At 44.1% G+C, this 24499-nt stretch overlaps 1 protein-coding gene across 2 annotated transcripts in view; it reads right to left on the reverse strand.

The window, feature by feature from the left end:
• Positions 1-24499, reverse strand: part of Raf1 (Raf-1 proto-oncogene, serine/threonine kinase) — a 55359-nt gene that overhangs the window by 7502 nt on the left and 23358 nt on the right. The window contains exons 2-9 of one of the 2 annotated variants that reach the window (XM_042679632.1): positions 16819-17049; positions 11243-11355; positions 9166-9268; positions 8768-8925; positions 6627-6725; positions 3762-3915; positions 406-433; positions 171-298 (exon numbers count right to left, since the gene is read on the reverse strand). In XM_042679632.1, coding sequence (XP_042535566.1) covers positions 171-298; positions 406-433; positions 3762-3915; positions 6627-6725; positions 8768-8925; positions 9166-9268; positions 11243-11355; positions 16819-17025 — 990 coding nt within the window. In that variant the 5' untranslated portion in view covers positions 17026-17049. Of the gene's footprint in view, positions 1-170; positions 299-405; positions 434-3761; positions 3916-6626; positions 6726-8767; positions 8926-9165; positions 9269-11242; positions 11356-16818; positions 17050-24499 lie in introns of those variants that run through there. The other variant, XM_042679633.1, reaches the window with a different exon arrangement.

Raw genomic sequence — 24499 nt, forward strand, 5'->3', positions numbered from 1 at the left:
GCCAAGGCATCTGACACAAAGATGCCAACAACGGTACTAACACGTATCATCTCTTTCACTTGGTAAATTTTACCAGCCCCATTCCCAATGAAGTTAACTGCGTTCTAATTCCCAGCCAGTCCATTCTCAGTGCACCTTCAGTGGCAGAACCTGCTGCTGGCCATACTCACAATTTTGTTTTTCTCCTGCATTCCGGATCCTGGTGCCCGCTCCCTTTGTACCGGCACGGGGGGTTTGGGCTGGGACCAGCCTGTGGGGCTCAGGTTGTTAGGGCTGCTGGATAGGGCTGAAGGAGAGGCTTAGCAGATAAGACAAACACAACCACACGTGAATAAGCCAACAGAAGACAAACTGGCACGAAGAGAAAAAAGGACCATTACTGTTTGCTAAATGAGGGAAAAGTACCTGATTCACTGTGACTTCGAATTGCATCCTGAAAGAAAAGGAAAATGAGTCAAATCAGATACTGCAAGAGCTCTCTGGAAGAGGGAAAAGAAAAGAGTTTACAGGAACAAAATGGAGTATAAAACTTCTGAAACACAAAGTCAAATTTCACATTTACCAAATGTCTGGGGCCAGTTTCTTTTTTTTTCTTTTTTCAGTTGGTCGTGGGCTTGAACTCAGGGCCTGCGTGCTCTCCCTGAGCTCTTCAGCTCAAGGCTAGCGCTCTACCACTTGAGCCACAGCACACTTGCGGCTTTTTCTGTGGATGTGGTGCTGGGGAATGGAACCAGGGCCTCGTGCATGTGAGGCAAGGCTCCACCACTGAGCCACCTTCCCAGCCCCTGGGGCTAGTTTCTTCAAGACTAGTCTTGAATGAAACAATTTTTCATATGGAAAACATTTTTTTTCCAGAGAAAAACAATGTAAATAAACTATATACTCTTGTCAAGAAAGACTAAAAAAGTGACTATCAGCTGGGATATTTCCAAAGACATTTTGCTCTGAGAAAGCTTAAAAAAAAAAAAAAGCAGGAAGAGAGAAAATGAGAAGGGAAAGCTCGCAGCGGTGCGCCTCCTCTCCCACACTAGTAGTGGCTGTTACTCTATCTGAGCCTAGTCACAGAAAGAGATACAACACAAGCCTACCCCTCAACTACACGTGCGAAAAGCACCTGTGATGCAGCCCCGCAGCAGGAGGTAGAAAGGAAGCGTGGTCACCGTGTGTGGCTGCAGGCAAGGCCAGCACAGAGCACTGTCTCCGCCTACACTGACATACTCCTCAGTGACAGGTCAAAGGTTACTTCTGGAATGTCTTGGAAACTGTTTGGAGAACTGTTTCAATCACAAGAGGCCACTGTGTTTAAACGTGTGTTTCTGGGAGGTTCTTTGAGAACCAGGGTGGGACAAGACACCAGTGCTCTGGCGCTGTCCGACTGTGACAGGACACGCCCACTCAGCGAAGCTCAGGGTCACACTATGAGGCCCAGGCCAACTCCATCCCCTCAGTGCTGGGCTTGCAGATGTGGCCACACATTTGGCTCTCAAGGACATCTTGTCAGGAGAGAAAACAATCGTAGATGTTTCTCCACTGCTCCCCTCCCTCTCTCCCTCCCTCCCTCCCTCCCTCCCATTTTAGCGGTGTTGCCAAAGCATCTTCAGAGTTCTTAGTAAGGCCTGGTTCTGGTTCCCCAATCTGGCCAGTCTTCACAAATCACCTGGAAAGGGGCCTGCAACATAAGCCCCGCCCGCCTGCGAAGGCTGATTGTGAATATGTGAGGGAAGATGGAAGCCAGGGTCTATGCTAAGTGCAGTCGAGTGAGTGCCGAGGGGCAGGATGCTGGCAGAAATGACCTGGACATCAACAGAACTACCAGGAGCTGGGGCTGCATCATCCACCCAACCTGGTCTATGCTTGCTGTCGAGCAAAGTACAATGCATTTTTATTAGCCATTATCGTTATTTTCCTATACCTTGTATTTTATTTGATGGCAATTTTTACAATTTTATCAATTTATTCTAGGAGAGAGTTTTTTTTATATAAAACTAGAATCTAAATATTAGTTTAGAAGAATTATAACCTGCAGGGCACCGGTGGCTCATGCCTGTAATCCTAGCTACTCAGGAGGCTGAGATCTGAGGATCACAGTTCAAAGCCAGCCCGGGCAGGAAAGTCCGTGAGACTCTTATCTCCAATAAACCACTCGAAAACCAGAAGTAGAGCTGTGGCTCAAGTGGTAGAGCAATCGCCTTGAGCTGAAGAGCACAGGGACAGCGCCCAAGCCTAGAGTTCAAGCCCCACGACTGCCAAAAAAAAAAAAAAGAAGAATTATAACCCTTTAAAATAAAACAACAACATCCAGCTTAAAATGCTGATCAAAAGGATTTTGGGGGGGGGGGGGGGGGGGAATCAAAATTGACTTCCAAAGTATAGGAAGGCAAAAACACAGCAGTCAAGCCCAGGTATTTCATAATAAAAACTGCAGTTTTTCACTTTTAAAATTCCTTCTTGGAATTAGCATGTGTAAGAGAAAACGAATCATCTAATAGAAGAAAAAACAGCTGCTCTATATGGCGTTATTATGAGGACTAAGTGTAATGACGTAACAAATAAACTTCAGAATGCACACAGCCACCACAGCAACGAGGGAAGAAGCATGCCAGAGTTGCCTGTGGTTTGGGACAGCTGTGACTAACATGGAGGTACCTCTGAGTTCTCTCAAAGATTAATTCTTGGTACAGGGTTCCAGGGCATATCAATCTATCTGTATTTTCTTTTTCTTTTTCTTGCCAATCCTGGGGCTTAACTCGGCCTGGACGCTGTCCCTCAGCTCTTCAGCTCAAGGCTAGCTCTCTACCACTTGATCCACAGCGCCACTTCCAGTTTTTTCTGCTTATGTGGTGCTGAGGAATGGAACCCAGGGCCTCATGCATGCTAGGCAAGCGCTCTACCACTGAGCCACCTTCCCAGCCCTAGAACTAATTTTTCAAAAAATAATCTTCAATGCCATTGGCTTAAAATATTTAACTTGAAAAACACATTTTTCAGTAAAATCATATACAGTACATTTTTATTCACACATACTCTTGACAACAAAATGAAAACATAGAAAGCAGTGTAAATAGAAATATAAACTTTAACCCAGCAATTGCTTCACTGCCCAACAGTCTTAGCCCTTAATCATAAGAGAGCAAAGGCATGAAGAAAAATACCTACTCTTCCCCTCAAACAAAATCGTCTGGACCACGCCCTGGGAGAAGCATTCAGGCTGTTATTCTAGTCCAAAGCAATGAGAAATAAAGAAGAATAAAGAACAAAGCAAGTATTTTGAGTGTATGCAGTTGTTAATAACGATGAACTCGAAAGTAAACTAAACAAGAACATACCACAAAGCCAAGAGAAGAAAGAGCAGTTTGGAAACTCTAGCTAGGAGCACTTTCAAAACTGCCTAAACACCTGCTAATTAAACTCTAGGACTGCAGCCATCTACTTCTAAATACAATCAACAAACTTGTAGGAGGTACTAACTGCACCTCACTGTTACTTTCTCTCACACACAAACATGGAACTATGGAAGTACTCCACACAGCTTTCAAGCTAGCTAACTGGAAACACTATCCAAATCTGATGCGCGGAAAGGACAGCCTCTCTGCAGGAGGCTCTGCTTCTCTACCTGATCTACCAACCTAAGGATACGGCCAGGCTACAAATGTCATGAACAAAGAAAAACACTGCACCACTCCTCATTAGGTTTGAAACCTGAAACTTTCTACCCAAACCCACCAGCGAAACTCCTCACCAGCCCCAGGATACCCCGTTACCTCGATCATCCTGCTGTCCACAGGCAGGGCGGTGCTGACCATGTGGACATTGGGTGTAGAGGTGGACCGCTGCCTCTGGGACAGGGAGCCTTCGGAGGAGGGGCTGGAGGCATTGAAAGTGAAGGCGTGGGGCGTGGAATGCCTGTGGTAGGTGCTGGGCAGAGAGGAGAAAGGAAACCCCATGTTGGCACTTAGGCTGCCATGCTGGTCCAATCATGCAACTATCTTCCGCAGTAAGGTATTTCAAGAGCAAATTCAGGCACTTCAGCGTGCCAATTTTTGAAAAGAAAAATAACATATGCACTTGGTATTTCACACACACAAAAAAGGGGAAAAATACCCTGTATGTTCTCCCCTTTTTAATAAATCAGCTATGCAGAAGACCAAGTGTTTATAGCATCTCTAGAGAAACAACAGACTGACTTTTTTGGAGCACTATCGTCTCCTAGGCTGGCGGGAACTGCCTACCTTCACTTAAAGACTAAATTCGAGGATGTGAGAGATCTTTGAACAAGTGTAGTTAGAGCTGTAGAGCACATCTGCGAAGTGGACACAAGGTACGGCCCACTGCGCCCTCCCCACACAGTCCACTGGGCACCTTATTCCCACTTGGGGCTCCAGATTGGCAGCAACTGAAGTTAATCGCTGGCTTTTGTTCAGCCGCACAGCTCTCTCACCAGACAAACCAGAGCATTAACATGATATTGTAGGATGGAGATATAGCTCAGGGTTACAGCACTGACCTCATATGTGTGAGGTCCTGGGCCCATCCCAGCACAGCACAACAACAGAACAAAACACACCAGTTATGTCTGGGCATGTGGCTCAGGAGCCCAGTTCTCATGGGCCTAGGTGAGGCCAGAGGTTCCAGCCCCATATTGTTCCATCCCCTCCATACTGTAACGTGTAATGTTTCACTATCTGCTATACAGATTAGCTTAGGCTTTGTTCAGCTGAGGTATGAACGCATTGTGAACTCAAGGGATGAAAGTCTGGATTTTCTAAGGGAAATTGTTCTCTGATCTTGAAAAACCACCTTCTCCGGCCATTCTCTGTGCTTCTGGAAGCCGAGCTCCTCCTCATTGTTGGAGGCAATCAAACATGAACACGTATCATGATGATACAACCCCTTTTTGAAGAGGCTGCCTTTATTCCAGGCTGATTTCAAAAGGCCACTAAACATTACCTCATTACATATAGATTAAAGCCAGATATTCTGAACAAAGACATTTTATTTTAGACTCTAAATTCTTATGTAACACTGAGAAATGGTAACTAAATTCTGAAAGCCAGTAAAGACAAATTACATGCTTAATTCAAAGGCCTATTAGAAAGGATATTTATTTATTTTTATTTTTTATTTTTTGGGGGGTCCGGTCGTGAGGCCTGAACTCTGTCCCTCAGCTCTTCAGCTCAAAGCTAGCGCTCTACCACTTGAGCCACAGCACCACTTCCGGCTTTTTTCTTTTTGCTTATGTGGTGCTGGGGAATCGAACCCAGGGCCTCAGGCATGCAAGGCAAACGCTCTACCACTGAGCCACCTTCCCAGCCTGTAGAAAGGACATTTATAATGTTATAATGAAACCCAGTTTTGTACAATTAATGCATGCTAATAAGAATAAAAAATTTGGAAGTGGTGCTGTGGCTCAATTGGTAGAGTGCTCGCCTTGAGCTGAAGAGCTGAGGGACAGCGCCCAGGCCTAGAGTTCAGGACCCTCAACCAACAACAACAACAAAAAAAGTTGCAAAAATAAATAAATAATTTAAGAGGATATTTATATTGAAAATATCATTATATCATTTGTTCTTTGGAGGGGGGGTTGGTTGTGGGGCGTAAGCTCTGGGCCTGGGCGCTGTCCCTCAGCTCTTCAGCTCAAGGCCAGCTCCTCACCACTTGAGCCACAGAGCACTTCCAGCTTTTTCTGCTTATGTGGTGCTGAGGAATCAAACCCAGGGCCTCATGCATGCGAGGCAAGCACTTTACCACTGAGCTACCTTCCCAGCCCCTCACATTAGATCTTTTTTTTTTTTTTTGGAGGGGAGGGGGGGGTCCGGTAGTGGGGCCTGAACTCTGGGCCTGGGCGCTGTCCCTCAGCTCTTCAGCTCAAGGTTAACGCTCTACCACTTGAGCCACAGCGTCACTTCCGGCTTTTTTCTTTTTGCTTATGTGGTGCTGAGGAATCGAACCCAGGGCCTCAGGCATGCAAGGCAAGCGCTCTACCACTGTGCCACCTTCCCAGCCCCTCATTAGATCATTTTGAAAGATAGTAGTCTATATATAACACATAGCTTTAGCAATTGAAGTATAATAAGTGTCTTCAAGTTAAGGGTTTTCGTCTTATGAAATTAATGTATTCTGTTTGGGGCCCTTTTCTTTTTCTTTTTTTGGTTGGTCGTGGGGGCTGAAGTCTTCAGCTCGAGGCTAGCGCTCTACCACCTGAGCCACAGCGCCAATTCAGGCTTTTTTCTGCTTATGTGGTGCTGAGGAATGGAACCCAGGGCCTCATGCATGCCAGACAAGCACTCTGCCACTGAGCCACCTTCCCAGCTGTTTGGGGCCCTTTTCATTGAGGCTTACCTCAGTACTATTTGAGGAAGACAGAACCTCAGGGTTTTGAAACCTCACTAAGACATCAAGAGGTGTTGTGAAAACAGAAGAACAACAGTCTAGTCAAGGTGTCTGTGGACTATACAAACCCAGAATCCCGGGGCCAAACTTTGACAGCGCTACCAGAAACGCAGAGACTAAGGAATGTGCACACACTGGAGCAGAGTGAAAGCAGTCTCTGTCTTTTGAATTTGAGCTTCCAACTCCACTCATCCCATCTAACTTTTAAAAAAGAAAAGCTATGGGTACAAAATTACCTGGGAGGCGCTCGGGAGACAGACTCTCGCATCCGCCGCATTGTCAAAGAAGGTAGTGCTGGAACCCCACTATCACCAATAGTGGAATTGGGAAACAGCCTAAGTGAAATGAAGGGGGTTGACAGGTTTAAGACATTCTACGGAGACCACAGGCTGCCGTGCCTTGTCCCACAACTATCTATCCAACCCAACTTTGCCCAGTCTCCCATTTTCCTCAAATACTGTAAGCACCTGATGTAAAAAGACTATTGTGACCGATGGCACACTGGGTGATGATGGCCCGCCAATACAGCACACAGGCTCCAGCCAGCACTGCTAGGAAATACCTGCCAGTGTCTTGGTATACCAAAGTAACATGGTTTGATTCTGGTGCATGTGTATGCCCATGCTTGCCTGGCACTGGGGCTTGAACTGAGGACTCATGGTCTAGCTCTGCTTTTTCACTCAAGGCTGGCATTCTACCACTTGAGCCTCACCTCAAGTTCTGGCTTTAAGCTTGCCAGCTGGAGATAAGAATGTGAGGATTTTTCTGTCTGGGCTGACTTCAAATGGTGATCCTCAGATCTCAATATCCCGAATAGCTGGGATTAAAGGCATTAGCAACCAGCACCAGGCTAAAGGAATTTTTTAAAAAACTATAGTATGTTATTTTACAAAACCCTTCACACTCTAGCCATTTTAATTTTTTTTGGGGGGGGGGAAGGGGTTGGTCATGGGGCCTGAACTCTGGGCCTGGGCGCTGTCCCTCAGCTCTTTAGCTCAAGGCTAGCGCTCTACCACTTGAGCCATAGCACCACTTCCGGCTTTTTTCCCCCCTCTGCTTATGTGGTGCTGAGGAATCGAACCCAGGGCCTCATGCATGCAAGGCAAGCACTCTACCACTGAGCCACCTTCTCAGCCCATTACTTTTTTTTTTTTTGGGTCCAGTCGTGGGGCCTGAACTCTGGGCCTGGGCGCTGTCCCTCAGCTCTTCAGCTCAAGGCTAGCACTCTACCACTTGAGCCACAGCGCCACTTCTGGCTTTTTTCTTTTTGCTTATGTGGTGCTGAGGAATCGAACCCAGGGCCTCTGGCTTGCAAGGCAAGTGCTCTACCACTGAGCCACCTTCCCAGCTAACTCTAGCCATTTTAAACCCAAACACAGTTTTCTCCAGAGTGAGGTGAACCACCCAGCAAGGCGCTGGTGGTTCACACCTATAATTCTGGCTACCCCGGAAACTGAGATCTGAGGATCGTGGTTTGAAGCCAGCTCAGACAGGGAAAGCCCAAAAATCTCTTATCTCCAATTAACCACACACACACACACACACACACACACACACACACACACACACACACACACACACACACACACACACTCTCTCTCTCTCTCTCTCTCTCTCTCTCTCTCTCTCTCTCTCTCACACACACACAAAAGCTGAAATGGAGCTGTGGCTCAAGTGTACAGCACTAGCCTTGAGTATCAAAGCTCAGAGACAGTATCCAGGCCTTCAATTCAAGTCCCAGGACCAGCACAAAAAAGAAAAAAGAAAAAGAAAGAGAAAATGGGCTGGGAAGGTGGCTCAGTGGTAGAGCGCTTGCCTTGCATGCCTGAGGCCCTGGATTTGATTCTTCAGCACCACATAAGCAAAAAGAAAAAAGCCAGAAGTGGTGCTGTGGCTCAAGTGGTAGAGCGCTAGCCTTGAGTGAAGAGCTGAGGGACAGCGCCCAGGCTCAGAGTTCAGGCCCTACAACTGGACCCCCACCCCCCCAAAAAAAAAAAAAAAGAAAGAGAAAATAACAAGTGTACTTCTTTCCTAGAATCAAAATCCTAGCCACCCACTAATGCTACTGTCCAGAGGAAAAAGCCAGCGTCTTCTCTGTCCCCAACACCATTTACCTCATTGAACCAGGTCAGCTCTTTCCTAACAGACGCAGGTCCTACCTGCACACTTCAGAGTCCTAACAGTGCACGGAAACCAGCTCTTTCATACAGTGTCATGCTGGTGAGGCGGATGGTTTCTGGAGCAAATCATTTAATAAGTCTAAAACCCAGACTTCCTGGTCAAAATGTACAAAAAGCACCTCAAAAATGTTGGCACAAGCACCCCTGTATTCTTTGGGAGAGCTGAGGGAGTGGATATGAATGAATGAGTTCCTCACAAGAGCTGTCTGATGTTACTCCAGTCCACACACATCGTAGGTACTTTGGTGCTACAGTGCTCGTGAAATTTGTAGCCACAAGTCTGACATCGAAACCCATTTAGCAAGAACTTCTGACAAATGTCACAGAATGCAAGCTTCAGAAACGTCTTCCGAGCCTGTAACAGCAAAAATACAGGGGCAAAATTAGGTTGAATGAAAAATTGCCAAAGACAAAGCAATTTCTTAAAATTAAGTGTACTTTAGGGCTAATGAACTCCAAACTGCCTATGTAAACAACGGCATGCTTAATTAGAACCTGATAAACATCAATAATATACATGCTTATTACCGCTATTGTGTGAGGCAAGGATGTAACATGCCAGAGAGAGAGAGAGAGAGAGAGAGATGCAACTTACAAAGTTGTGTGTTGTGAGGGGAACATGATCCAGAAAATCTACTTGAAGTTCTTCTCCAATCAAAGAGGCAGCATCAGTATTCCAATCTAAACGTGCTTTTTTACTGAAAAAGATTTTTCGGAACATGAAAGGGCAATGTTGGAATAAGGTTCAATATGGGAACCTAACAGTAGCTGCCATTAATTGCATGCTTATCTAAATATGACTTATATGACTTACATAATCCACACGACAAACCCATAAAGTAGGTGTTGATTTTTTCTGCTTTTCTGTTTTGTTTTGTTTTTTGGTCTGGTCGTGGGGTCTGAACTCAGGGCCTGGGCGCTGTCCCTCAGCTCTTCAGCTGAAGGCTAGCACTCTACCACTTGAGCCATAGCGCCACTTCCGGCTTTTTTTTTTCTGGTTATGTGGTGCTGAAGAATCGAACCCAGAGCCTCAGGCATGCAAGGCAAGCGCTCTACCACTGAGCTACCTTCCCAATCCCTAGGTGTTGTTATTCTCAAGCTAAAAATGAGAAAACTGGAGCTCTATCAGGGTAATCCTCAGAGTGCAAGGACCTAGGATTGAATCCAGAGTCTACAACTAGGTAGCTAAAGAAGAGGCTGGCAAATTTGAAGCCCAAGTGAGTAATCACGGAGAGACCCTATCTCAAACACAAAACAGAACCCAGGCTTACTGGACTCCAAAGCTTAATACTTAGAATAAAGTTTTCTTAGCCAGGTGCCAGTGGCTCATGCCTCGAATCCTAGGATCTTAATTGGAAGCCAGCCCAGGCAAGAAAATCTGTGAAATTCCAATAAACTACTCAGAAAAAGCCAGAAGTGACTCTGTGGCTCAAGTGGTAGAGCACTGGCCTTGAACACAAAGAGGCTCAGGAACAGCAGCCAGGCCTGAGGTCAAGCCCCAGGATTGGCAAAATAATAATAATAATAATTTCTGTAAAGTGGGTCAGAAATATTACTACAGTGCTAAAAATGTATTTTTAATAGCCTTTTTTCAATCTAGAAGATACATAAATGGAAAGGAACCACAAATGCACTTTTCCATTAATAAATAACAGGCTTAAATCTACAGGGCTGTTTGCAGCATCTATAAAAATAAACATGACCCTCTGAAAAACGTAACTGTCTTTAAATTTTACTCGAGACCACTGTTTCTATGCATAGGATAAAAAAACAGAAAACTGTGATCCTTTAAAAGTAAAAAATTAAGCCCAGTCTACATCCATAGCACCCAAACCTACCCCACCAGTAAATAATCCATCCCCTAATAGAACTCATTCCCAATACGAGGTCACAGCAAGTCCTTATCATCTCAAACCCCATTTTATCCTAGAAGAGAACAGAGCACACTTTCTGATGGACCTGCAGGAGTTATTTTTTTTTTTTTTTTTTTGGGTCCGGTCATGGGGCCTGATCTCTGGGCCTGGGCACTGTCCCTCATCTCTTCAGCTCAAGACTAGTGCTCTACCACTTGAGCCACAGCGCCACTTCCGGCTTTTTTCTTTTTGCTTATGTGGTGCTGAGGAATCGAACCCAGGGCCTTGAGCATGCAAGGCAAGTGCTCTACCACTGAGCCACCTTCCCAGCCCCCTGCAGGAGTTATCTACTGCTAAGAGAGCCAGGCCCACTCCAAATATTCCCTGTCTCAGAATCTCTCTAGTCCTTCAGGAGTACCATGGATTGGCTTGGGAACCACCCTGCGGCTACATTGGGTTAAAGTCGACACCTGCTTCCAAAATTTGCATGTCACCAAGCTACCTCCTCAACCTAGAGAAATAAACACACTGAAGGCTGACCTGCTCCCTCTTCCCCATCCTCATAAAGTTGAGAGCTACTGGACTCATCAGAGATAAATGCTGAAGATCAGTAACAGGACGTGCTTCTTTCCCAAAGGAGGACAATAGACAGGCGGTAAGTTCAAGTTCTTGGTGGCGGACTTTCCTGAATTGTCTCCTGATAAACAAAGATCTAAAGATGCACAGAACTCTAAAGAAACCTAGGGTAACTGTTTTTAGTGGCACAAAGCTAGGCGATGCTTGTATTCTGAAGAAGGAGCTGTCAGACTGGTTCCTTACCCTTTGTGTCCGTGGAGAAGTCTGAACACAGCACAGCACTCTGGCTGGAGGCCCCGCACCTTGAGAGCTTTCCTAAGGCAATCATGCAGGCTCATTCCATTTCGCACATTGACCTACAGACAAAAGACCATCTTTAGAACCAACAAAGGCAAGTACAAGCTGGGCGCTGGTGGCTCACGCCTGTAATCCTAGCTATTCAGGAGACTGAGATCTGAGCATCAGGCAGGAAAGTCCAGTCCACAAGCCTCTTATCTCAAATTAAACTGAAATGCAGATCTGCAGTGCTTGTGAAACCTCGTGTGTACATCCCGGCTGAAGTACAACCCTGCTGGGGCCGTCCTAACCCTTCTTAGGCAGCCTTTTTCTGGATGACTTAAGACAGAAAAAAGCCCTCAAGAACGAAGTGGGCTGGAAGTGTGGCTTAAGGGTAGAAGGCTTGAGTTCAAACCCCAGGCCTCCCCTTCCCCTCCCCAAGGAGCAGGATGGAAACATCTGGGCATGCCCCATTACTAGTCTCAAAACAAGACACAGTGTTCAGATGCAAAGTAAGAGTTGTTCACAAAGCTTCATCTTGCTCTATCACTGGTCTGCTCTGAAGTGTAAGAGGGGCTGGCTCCCCACAGAACTAGCACAGCCTAGGGAACAAGTCAACTCAGGAGGTGACAGGACGGAAGAAGAGATTCTCCTGAGGGACCAATTACCAAGGGAGTAAAGAAGTAAGATTTTCCAAACTACAGGAGCTCATTTGGAGTTTATCACAAGAACCTGAAAAAAAAGAACTGGGAAAGTACACTACATAGGGTCAAAGGTCAATTGATTTTTTTTCACCCATACGAATTATCTATTTAAAAATAAAGTTAAGCTGGGTGCCAGTGGCTCACACCTGTAATCCTAGCTACTCAGGAGGCCAAGCTCTGAGGATCACAATTCAAAGCCAGCCCAGGCAGGTATGTCTGTGAGACTCTTATCTCCAATAAACCACTTGAAAACCAGAAGTGGCGCTGTGGCTCAAGCGACAGAGTGCTCGCCTTGAACTGAAGAGCACAGGGACAGCACCCAGGCCCAGAGTTCAAGCCCCATGACAGACCAATAAATAAATAAATAAATAAAAATAATAAAGTTAATATTCTTTAAAATTTTCTTGTATGTACCAAACTAGTTCAAACAAATGTTATCTTGGATTTATGTCGAAAGCAACTGGTAAAAGTCCAGTGATGGTGATTCACACCCATAATCCTAGCTACTCAGGAGGCTGAGATCTGAGGATCCAGGTTTGAAGCCAGCCCAGGCAGGAAAGTCAGTGAGACTCTTATCTCCAATTAAGAGGTACTATAGCTTAAGTGGTAGAGTGCTAACCCTGAGTTTTAAAAAAAGATCAGCTTGTGAAAAATACTGATTTCCAGCCTCTCTTTTAGTGTACCTGACTTAGTTATTTTGGAATAAACCACCTGCTCATATTATGAGGTGGTCCTAAAGGCAGTGGCTCTCAGCTCTGATCACACACTGAACTCATTCAGCAAGTCAAACAGGCATGTATACTTAAAAACAAAATGACAAGGCTGGGATAGTGCCACACACCTGTAATCTCAGCTAATTAAGAGGGTATTACAAGTCCAGGACTAGCTCGTGGCAGAGTTAATGAGATCCTACCTCAAAAATAAAAAATAAAGTGGCCAAAAGCATGGCTTAAGTGGTAGAGCACTTGCAAAGCCCTGAGCTCAATGCCCGATGCCCCCACCAGGCACAAAAAGCTTACTAATTATTACTTCAAAAATCATTTAAATTGGACACACATAGTGTATCTCTGTACTACTGCTCCCATGGAAACATACTGGACAAGCCAGTGCCCCTGTGGATACATGCTGGACAGGCCAGTGCCCCTGTGGATACATGCTGGACAGGCCAGTGTCCCCATGGATACATGCTGGACAGGCCAGTGTCCCCGTGGATACATGCTGGACAGGCCAGTGCCCCTGTGGATACACTGGACAGGCCAGTGCCCTGTGGATACATGCTGGACAGGCCAGTGCCCTGTGGATACATACTGGACAGGCCAGTGCCCCTGTGGATACATACTAGACAGGCCAGTGCCCCCGTGGATACATGCTGGACAGGCCAGTGCCCCCATGGATACATGCTGGACAGGCCAGTGTCCCCGTGGATACATACTGGACAGGCCAGTGCCCTGTGGATACATGCTGGACAGGCCAGTGCCCCTATGGATACACTGGACAGGCCAGTGCCCCTGTGGATACATGCTGGACAGGCCAGTGCCCCTATGGATACACTGGACAGGCCAGTGCCCCTGTGGATACATGCTGGGCAGGCCAGTGCCCCTGTGGATATACCGGACAGGCAGTTGTCCCCTGGATCTACACTGGAGCCCAGTGTGTGTTAGAACAGATGTATCAGGTTCCCTCAATGAAGATACCCGGAGTTCTCGGAAAGTGCTAGCTAGAAGGCAGCAACCTGTCCTCTACTCTACCATGGCTCCTCAGAGCTAGGCACCTGGGGAAAGATGGTTTTCCTGGCATATATTCAGGGCCCATCTTTTGGCCAAAAAAGAAACTGACTTTTTTTTTCCTGATAAAAGTAGCAGATGTCAAGCTTCTAACTTACTAAGTCCTAATCACATGCTATGGTCAGACAAAGCCAGTAAGGACTCCACACATGGATAAGGCATTCAGAAACAGTGGCAACTCCCTGCACCAGCCAATCAGCCATTGTGCTATAGCATAAGCCTCACTTCATAAAGGCCAGGAATCAGAAGTGCAAAATAACACATAGCTTGTCTAGCTGCCGCTGCTAATAAAAGGCAATGCAGGAGATTAAATTTAGGTCTGGTTGTCATAGATCCATGTTCCTGACCAGTGTGCCACATGAACTGTCTGGGCCTCTAGGCAAATAGGTAGTGAAGAAAGGAGAAGTCAGTATTCAAACACCCAGATTCCCATAACACTCACAACTCCCACTTGACGGCTCACTTTAAGGTCGGAAAGAAAAATAATGAGCAACAGTGGATGAAACTGGAGGCATGGCTCAGCAGTAGAGTGCCTATTTAGCAAACAAGGTTTCTGAGTTCACATCCCAGTACTGCCACAAAAAAATAAAATCACCTTACAACCAAAAGACCGCTATGCAAATACTTCTATTTTTAGCAAGGAAAACAAAAATAAGATATACTCTATACATCAGCTGGCCTTTTGTTTCGCCTTTAGTTCAAAAGGCACCTAAGTATATACATAATACAATTCAGAAGCTCTGTAGATCCACAAAAGGAATATAAAGAAGCTGGGTGCAGTGGACCAAGCCAGTAATCCTAGCTACATGGAAGGAGATTAGGGGATTGCAGTTTGAGGCCAACCCAGCATAAAAGCTTCTTGAGATTCCATCAAATGATGTGTGACACAGTAAGGCACCCATTAGTCCAGCTCACTGAGTCGGTACAGAGATGTGTGTCTGTCACCCCCAAAAAACAGGATGAACAGAGTAAAAGGATCACAGCCCAGGATGGCCCCAAGATAAAGCAAGACCTTACCTCTAAAATAACCAACCAAAAAAAAGGTTGTAGACTGTTGGCCTAGCAAGCGCAAGGCCTAGCGTTCCATCTCCAGTAAACTCCCCACCCTCAAAAGGAAAAAAGTATAAAGAAATTTATTAGCAAAGCAGGGAGAAGAAAGCCTATAGTATTAAACTTCTCTGCATTCAATTTCCCAATGTGAGCGCCTGTGTATGCAGAATAAAAACAATGCATGGAGCTTACACAAAGAATGCAAAAACTGGAAAAAAAAAAAAAAAAAAAGAAGTGTTGACATTTAAAACCGAAGTTTTCTCAAATTTCCCACCAAACTAAATCAACCCAATTCCACTTACCTGTTTCAGCCAAGTAGTTGTTTGTTTGTTTATAATTCAGAAGAACAGAAGGCTTTTTTTTTGGGGGGGGGGGTCCAGTCATGGGGCCTGAACTCTGGGCCTGAGCGCTGTCCCTCAGCTCTTCAGCTCAAGGCTAGTGCTCTACCAATTGAGCCACAGCAGCACTTCCAGCTTTTTTCTTTTTGCTTATATGGTGCTGAGAAATCAAACCCAGGGCCTCAGGCATGCAAGGCAAGTGCTCTACCACTGAGCCACCTTCCCAGCCCAACAGAAGGCTTTTTGAACAGTAAATTCTTAGAAAAATTTGAGATTCTGGTTAGGCACAGTGGCTCGTGTACATAATCCTACCTACTTTCACAAGATTCATGGTATAAGGCCAGTCTGGGCAAAAGGTTAGTAGGACCACATACATCTCAACAAAAAAGCTGGGCATGGTGGTAAAGGCTTGTGATCTCAGCTACCCAGGAGGCCCTAAGTAGGAGGTTTGTAGTTCTAGCTGGCCTGTTCAAAAAGACCCTACTTGAAACACAACTAAAGCAAAAAAAGGGCATGGCTCAAAATGGTAAAGCACCTGTCCAACAATTGTGAGGCCCTGAATTCAAATCCAGCACTTCAAAAAGAAAAACAGAGATTTTGTGTTAGAAAGCCCAGTGACCATATTCTATACCATGATGCAATCATGAGCCTGTCACTGGCACTTGAAAAATAAACTGTGCAGCACAAGGAATGATGCCCTGGAGAAGAGATAGCCACTAATTTCTTAAGCTAGCTATACTATCCTAGAAAATAAATTAAAATTATTTTTTCTAAGGTTTTTATTTTCTTCATACTTAATTAACTATAGTATCCAAAACTGTTGGGTACATATTTTTTGTCTATTAAACTGCCCTTTATTCGAGTTACATGTTTTTGGTTTTGGTGGGGGTACTGAGGCTTGAACTCAGGGCCTGTGTGCTATCTCTTAGCTTTTTTAGCTCAAGTTTGGCACTCTACCACTTGAGCCACCGCTCCATTTCTGTCTTCTGATGGTTAACTGGAGATTCATGGATGTTCCTGCACAGGCTGGCTTCAAACCATAATCCTCAGATCTCAGCCTCTTAAGTACTTGGATTATAAGCATTAGCCTCTGAGGCCTAGCATCAAGTTAGTTTTAATGAGCTAGAAAAATCTAAAGAAACTATTCAAAGCCTTAGAAATATCCCCCATAAGTGAATATGGTCAAAGTATTTCTAGCATTTGTAAAAGCGGAGCAATGAAACCAGCTGACATTGTTTTAAGATAAGGGGGAGGGGGGAGTGTGTATGAAAGGGTAAGAAGGCTGGTAAAGAAGGTGAGGTTGATGTGGAGGTACATCATATTCATGCATGGAAAAGTCACAACACCCCTTTCCTTGTAAAATTCATCGATGGTAATAAAACCTCTTAAAAAGCAAAAATCTTTATAAGCATGTACTATTTGGATGAAGAGGCAGGAAGGATGCATTTGGGTCAAAAGTAGTAACAAGGCCAAAAGTTGGGACAAAGTAGGGGATATGGAAGGGACAATTTAGTGAACAGAAAACTGCACCTGGAAATCTTAACTAATACTGACTTTCAGTAACAATGGGATTTTATCAGTCTGTAAGCTGGGCCGCTGAATTGACAATATTTTCTATAGGCCTACACAATAAAGAGCTACATTTTCTAACAGAAAGAGTCACATACCACTGTTCTTTGCTTATTTGGCAAGAAAACACGGATAGTGTTGCTTGTCTTAGAAGAATCTGTGAGTTTGCCATCATCTGACGCCCGGCGCTGATAGCCAAACTGCTGGACTATTGTTGGAGAGATGCAGCTGGAACCATCGAGCACTGCGTCTTTCAGTCCAAAACCATTGCTGATCGCCTTCCAGGCTCCCTGTACGTGCTCCATTGATGCAGCGCAGACAGTCCTAACCTGGGAAGAAAAGAAGTAACTCGCAATTCTAGAACAAAAGCACTTAATGTAGGACCACAATATGAAGACTAGTTGGGAAAATACTACTTTCTGGATTTTTTTTTTTTTTTTTGGCCAGTCCTGGGCTTCTTTTGCTCAAGGCCAGCACTCTACCACTTAAGCCACAGTGCCACTTCTGGCTTTTTCTGTGTATGTGGTACTGAGGAATCAAACCCAGGGCTTCATGCCTGCTAGGCAAGCACTCTACCACTACAACATTCCCAGCCCTGGATTTTTAAAAAAGTCATGAACTAACCAGAAAAGAGGGAAAAAAACCTATAACAGTATATTTCCATAAAGTATTTTATAAGAAAAGTTAAAACTAAGGGAAATGGGTTAAGGAAGTCAAGAGTTTATCAAGGGTTACATACATGGGTAGTTAAAATAAGCCAAGCTGGCCAGGCACTGGTGGTTCATGCCTGTAATCCTAGCTACTCAGGAGTAGATGTGAGGATTGTGGTTAAAAGCTAGCCCAGACAGGAAAGTCCATCCAACTCTTATCTCCAGTTAACTACCAGAAAACCAGAAGTGGTGCTGTTGCTCAAAAGGGACAGAGCATTAGCAAAAGAGATCAGAGACAGTAGCTAAGCCCCAAGTTCAAGCCCACGACCAGCTGCTCCAACAGAAGTGCTAGGCCACGCTGGCCAGGAACCTGCAAGCTCAGGACAAATAGGATACTTCTAACTTCCTCATCAAAACAACACAGTATGTCTTCATCATGTACTGAAGGGTAGACATCTGAAAACAAGAAAGAATCATCTTCCTAAAAGGCTGGCTCAGTGTGGCAGAGACATGGCCCTGGGTTCCATGCAGACACTACCCTCAAATGCTAAGGCAAGCCTAGCTTCTAACACTATTATCTCTGGCCTTGTTAAAATATACACCCACAAATGCAGATAAACATAGTTAAAAAAATGCTAAAACAAGATAGGCCAAATGCATTCTCCTAGTAATGTGAAGGCTAATTGTGTTCAATTATTTAAAGTAATACATATATCTTGCTATAAAGGATAACTATTCCTTATATACAAAGAACTTCTTTTTTTTTTTGGGGGGGGGGGTCTGGTCATGGGGCCTGAACTCTGGGCATGGGCGCTGTCCATCAGCTCTTTAGCTCAAGGCTAGCACTCTACCACTTGAGCCACAGCGCCACTTCCAGCTTTTTTCTTTTTGCTTATGTGGTGCTGAGGAATCGAACCCAGGGCCTCTGGCATGCAAGGCAAGTGCTCTACCACTGAGCCACCTTCCCAGCCCCTATATACAAAGAACTTCTAAAAATTGTTTTAAAAAGGTAAACAAAAAGAAAAAAGGTAAACAATGGTACAGGGAAAAAAACAAATTAAAATCACAGAAAAGAACATCCATAAACAGGCTATATATAAAATAACTAGAACTACAAGTACAGTGTAGGAAGGCTAAAGTAATAGAACCACATGAGCTCACAAGACCAACCTTGACAATACACCAACACCCCTACTCAAGAGAAACAGCAAGCCTAGACCCACTCTACTCCTCTCCATGCTGATCTCTAGTCTATTAGACAAGTGCCACAAGAGAACTAACACTACTGAAGGCAGGCTCTGAAAAACATGCTTTATGAGCTGCTTGGTGACAGAAAGAGTGGCTCCTGCAGGCGTCAAAGCTTTGTAGACACCCCATCCACATCATCAACTCGGAGTCTACATGAACTTCTCTGAGTCTACTTTCTCATCCCCAATACTTGAGGATAGCACATTCTACAAATCCACCAAAAAGTTTGCCTTTTATTGGCTTCACTGTTCATTCTCATCTCAAATTTGAGGATATACTTGCTTTTAATCATTTAATTCTCAATTTTATAGTATAAACTCTTCTTAAAACTGCATCTTTGGGACAATGATGGAAGGAGGAATGCTGATCAAGATGCACTGTATTCACTTAAAAGAAAAAACTACATCTTCTTTATTCAGGAGGCAAAGCAGAAGCCAGTCCATGCAAAGTTGAGACTATTACCTCAAAGAAGGGGAGGGGGCTGAGGTAGAATGCTTGTCTGGAAACCAGAAGGTCTTTGTAGGCTTCTGAAATACTTAGTTCAATACCCAGTAGAGAAACAAAACTTTAAAATCCATTTTTATTAATACAGCTAACTTTTGTCTTGATCTCTCAACCTCATTTGTTTTCTATGTGAGTATTCCTTTTTTAGAAAGTTAGAGGGTGGGGGCTGGGAAGGTGGCTCAGTGGTAGAGTACTTGCCTCCCATGCATGAGGCCCTGGGTTCAATTCCTCAGTACCACATAAACAGAAAAAGCCGGAAGTGGCGCTGTGGCTCAAGTCATAGAGTGCTAACCTTGAGCTAAAGAGCTGAGGGACAGTGCCCAGCCCAGAGTTCAAGCCCCAGGACTGGCACATACACACACACACACAGTTCAAGCCCCAGGACTGGCACATACACACACATACACACACACACAGTTCAAGCCCCAGGACTGGCACACACACACACACACACACACACACACACACACACACACACACACACACACACACACACACACACACACATAATTGGAAAAAAAAAAAAAAAAAGAGGGAATAACTATTCCCTTATTAAGTTAAAAGATGAAGTTATAAAAATGCCAAATACTAGTGAGTTTACAAACACCAAACTGCCAGAGTAAAAATACACACAGACCTGAATTCTGTAATCAGGGGACACACATACGAACTAAATGCCAAATCCCTAAACACCTAACCTGCTGTTGTCTTATCTTGTTTTTTGGGGTTTTTTTTGGCCAGTCCTGGGGCTTGAACTCAGGGCCTGGGCACTGTCTCTGAGCTCTTTTTGCTTAAGGCTAGCACTCTACCACTTGAGCCACAGCTCCACTTCTGGCTTTTGCTGTATATGTGGTTCTGAGGAATGGAACCCAGGGCTTCATGCATGCTAGGCAAGCACTCTACTAATAAGCCACATTCCCAGCCCCTAATTTATATCAACTACACTCTTTCCACCTCTTTGCAATATAACCATGCTAGTATATGGGTTCAACAGCCAGGAAAGGTATCTTCTTCGCCAATGGAATAGAATAGAAGATCCAGAAATAAGTCCACATGCCTACAGTCAGCTGATATTTGACAAAGGAGCCAAAGACATACAATGGAAGAAACACAGCCTCTTCAACCACTGGTGCTGGGAAAACTGGGCGGCCACATGCAGAAAACTAAAAGTGGACCCCAGTCTATTACCATGCACCAACATCAACTCAAAATGGATTAAAGACCTTAACATTAAACCTGAATCTCTGAAACTACTGCAGGACAGAGTAGGAGAGACACTTGAACTTATAGGCACAGGAAGAAACTTCCTGAACAGAGTCCCAGGGTCACAACAAATTGGAGAGAGACTCGACAAATGAGACTACCTTAAAATAAAAAGCTTCTGCACAGCTAAAGCTATTGCAACCAAGCTAGAAAGACAACCAACTAATTGGGAAAAAATATTTACCAGCAATATATCAGACAAGGAGTTAATATTCAGTATATATAGGGAACTCAAGAAACTAATCCCTCCCAAACCTAACAAACCAATTACCAAATGGGCAAGGGAACTAAAGAGAGACTTCTCAGATGAAAACATAAAAATGGCAAAGAAACACATGAGGAAATGATCACCATCCCTGGTTGTAAAGGAAATGCAAATAAAGACAACCCTGAGATACCACCTTACCCCAGTCAGAATGTCCCACATCCTCAAGTCAGCCAACAACAAATGCTGGAGGGGATGCAGAGAAAGAGGAACCCTATTACACTGCTGGTGGGAATGTACACTTACACAACCACTTTGAAAAGCAGTCTGGAGGGTCCTCAGAAAGCTAAATATTGACCTCCCTTATGACCCAGTCATACCACTTCTAGGCATCTATCCTGAACAACAGGAACCAGTATACAAGGACACATGCACCTCGTTTATTGCAGCACTGTTCACAATAGCCAGGATATGGAAACAACCCAGATGTCCCACCACACATGAATGGGTCCAAAAATTGTGGTATCTATACACAATGGAATATTATGCAGCCAATGAAAGGACAAAATAATGGCATTTGCAGGGAAATGGATGGAGCTAGAAGGAATCATGTTGAGCAAGGTAAGCCAAGAGCAAGGAGACAAACGGTACATGGTCTCCCTGATAAGTGGATGTTAAATCCAAAATGTTAGGTGATACGACAAAGTTAACAGGACTTAAGAAACAAAAGACTGGGCTAGGAAGGTGGCTCAGTGGTAGAGCATTTATTTGTCTTGCATGCATGAGGCCCTGGGTTTGATTCCTCAGCACCACATAAGCAAAAAGAAAAAAGCCGGAAGTAGCTCTGTGGCTCAAGTGGTAGAGCGCTAGCCTTGAGCTGAAGAGCTGAGGGACAGCGCCCAGGCCCAGAGTTCAGGCCCCACAACTGGACCCAAAAAAAAAAAAAAAAAGAAACAAAAGACTTCCACTCATCTGGTCAAATCACTACTAAATAACCCCATGCTGCTGATCACATGTATGGTGTATATGTGCACACCGGAGGGGAACCAGGAAGAGGACACAGAACTAGAGGGAATCAGGGAAAAACATACAACAGCGGGACCCATCAGCTGCACTGGACATGATCAAAATGAACTAAGCAACTCAATGGCAGCGATGGGAGGGAGGGAACAAGTGGGAAAGAGGGAACAGCTGATGCTATGCAAAACAAAAGAAATGTACATATCACCCAATGTGGAAGAAATAACTGCATTGTCAAAGCTCATAGAACTCATAAATGTTATAGACGATAGACAATTTGCTCCAGGAAAGTTAGAATGTGTTTATGACTTTAACTGAGCATCACTATCCCCCAATACTGTGAAATTTGGTAAATTATGTAACCACTTAATCACAATAAAAAATTTGAAAACAAAACAAAACAGAGTGTGAAGGAAGGGATAACATAGTCCCAAAATGTGGTAATTATCTGACTTCTAAAAGTGTAACAACTCCGTACATCACCTCTATAATAACAATAAAAGACCAAGACATTCTCCAAAAAAAAAAAGGTATCTTCTTTGTAATACCAGGGAAAAGATATAAAAAACTCAAGACAGCTGGGCGCCAGTGGCTCACGCCTATAATCCTAGCTACTCAGGAGGCTAAGGATCACAGTTCAAAGCCAGCAGGGGCAGGAAATTCTGTGAGATTATCGCCAATAAAAACCACTAGAAAACCAATAGTGGCGCTGTGGCTCAAGCGGTAGAGTGCTTGCCTTGAGCTGAAGAGCGCAGGGACAGCGCCCAAGCCCAGAGTTCAAGCCCCACAACCGACCAAAAAACAAAACAAACCAAAAAACTCAAAAGACTCTCCTTTCCAAAAAATACAGCATTTTTTTCAAGCTGTAAAACATGACTCATTAACACATAGGAAATTCCCCTCCCCTCCCCCCATCATGGGGCTTGAACTCTGGGCCTGAATGTTGTCCCTCAGCTCTGCCACTTGAGCCACAGCAGCACTTCTGGTTTTCTGAGTGGCTTATTGGAGATAAGAGTCTCATGAACTTTCCTGCCCAGGATGGCTTTGAACCACAATCCTCAGATCTCAGCCTCATGAGTAGCTAGTATTACAGGTGTGAGCCACTGACACCCAGCTTTATTCTGTTTTTTAAGTTTTTGGGTTTTTGGTTTGTTGTTTTTTGTTGTTTTTGTTTTTGAGAAAAGATTTCATTATGCTCCAGGCTAGTCTTGATCTCAAAATATTTCTGCGTCAACTTCCCAACTGGAATTGTGTACAGTATGTACAACTTTTTAAAATTTTTATTTCTTTATTGGTATTACATGATTACATAAATTTCAAAGTATTGTGGGATACTGATACTTAGCTAAAATCACAAACACATTTTAACTTTCACAAGGTGAATTTTCATTATCATGGTCTATAAAGCTTATGAACTCTATGAACTCTGACATTACAACTAGTTCTTCCGATTTCAGTGATATGTACATTTCTTTTACTTAGTGTGAGCTGTTCCCCGTTCCCTCTCATTCCCTCCCTCCCATCGCTGCCCTGAGCTGCTTAGTTCACTGTCATCAATGTCCAGTGCAGCTGATGGCCCCTCCACTGTATTGTTTCCGTTTCCCTCTGATTCTGTGCCCTCCTCCTAGCTTCCCTCAGATGAGCACATGGATATACTATGTGGGGTCAAAACAAACAAACAAAAAAAAGCAGAAGAGATGTGTCACACAAAAAAAATCTTTGAAAAATCTTCAATTGAGACTCATGAACACAAAAATAATGGACCAATACTGTATCTGAATGCTACTAGTCTAACTCTGAAGTCCAAATTCCTAGGAATGCTTGCAATTTCTCCAAATACATGTATCCACACAGATACATGTTCTGGCACTTAAACAGACAACTTCTGAAAAGGATTTGTGTAGTCTTAAAGTATCTTCCTACACCCTACCAATGAGCTCTTTCCATGTATGTGCTAATCCTGACATATGTAAATGTTATAGCCATTTGTGGCATGTGATACTTCATGTAATTTTACCAGTCTTCATTTAATCTATTGCTATTTTGACTAAAAAACTCAGATACCAAATTTTCGTTATTTTTTGTTATTACGTGATCTTATTTTAATTTCTACTTTAAGGTAGAAAATATTTACAGTTACAGTAATTCTAATTCCTATTGATCATTTTATTTTTTTTTGGGTCCAGTTGTGGGGCCTGAACTCTGGGCCTGGGCACTGTCCCTCAGCTCTTCAGCTCAAGGCTAGTGCTCTACCACTTGAGCCACAGCACCACTTCCGGCTTTTTTTTTTCTTTGCTTATGTGGTGCTGAGGAATCGAACCCAGGGCCTCATGCATGCAAGGCAAGCGCTCTACCAATGAGCCACCTTCCCAGACCCCCTATTGATCATTTTTAACCAATAGACTTCCAACCAAAATTCCAAAACCAATGAAACAATGGTTGTAGAGCCACAACATTAAATATAAAGTTATGTAAATTAAAGATGCTGGCTACATTTTAAGGAATTTTATTGTCATTAAGATGTTGTATGCAAGGGTTATTACTATTCTATGTCAGGTAGAAGATGGCTATTTTATATGACATAATATAAAATTATAACCATAGAAAACTCCATGAGAAACATTACCATTTAAGAAAACCTGTAGCCATGTGCTGGTGGCTCACGCCTGTAATTCTAGCTACTCAGATCCTAGCTACTGAGATCTGAGGATCCTGGTTCAAAGCCAGCCCAGGCAGGAAAGTTCATGAGACTCTTAATCTCCAATAAACCACCAGAAAACTAGAAATGGCACTGTAGCTCAAGTGGTAGGAATGCTAGCCTTGAGCTGAAGAACTGACAGACAAGTGCCCAAGCCCAGAGTTCAAGCCCCACGACTGATGAAAGGAAGG

The sequence above is a fragment of the Dipodomys spectabilis genome, unplaced genomic scaffold (assembly GCF_019054845.1).
Source record: "Dipodomys spectabilis isolate Male_0828 unplaced genomic scaffold, ASM1905484v1 ptg000054l, whole genome shotgun sequence".
Lineage (NCBI taxonomy): Eukaryota > Metazoa > Chordata > Mammalia > Rodentia > Heteromyidae > Dipodomys > Dipodomys spectabilis.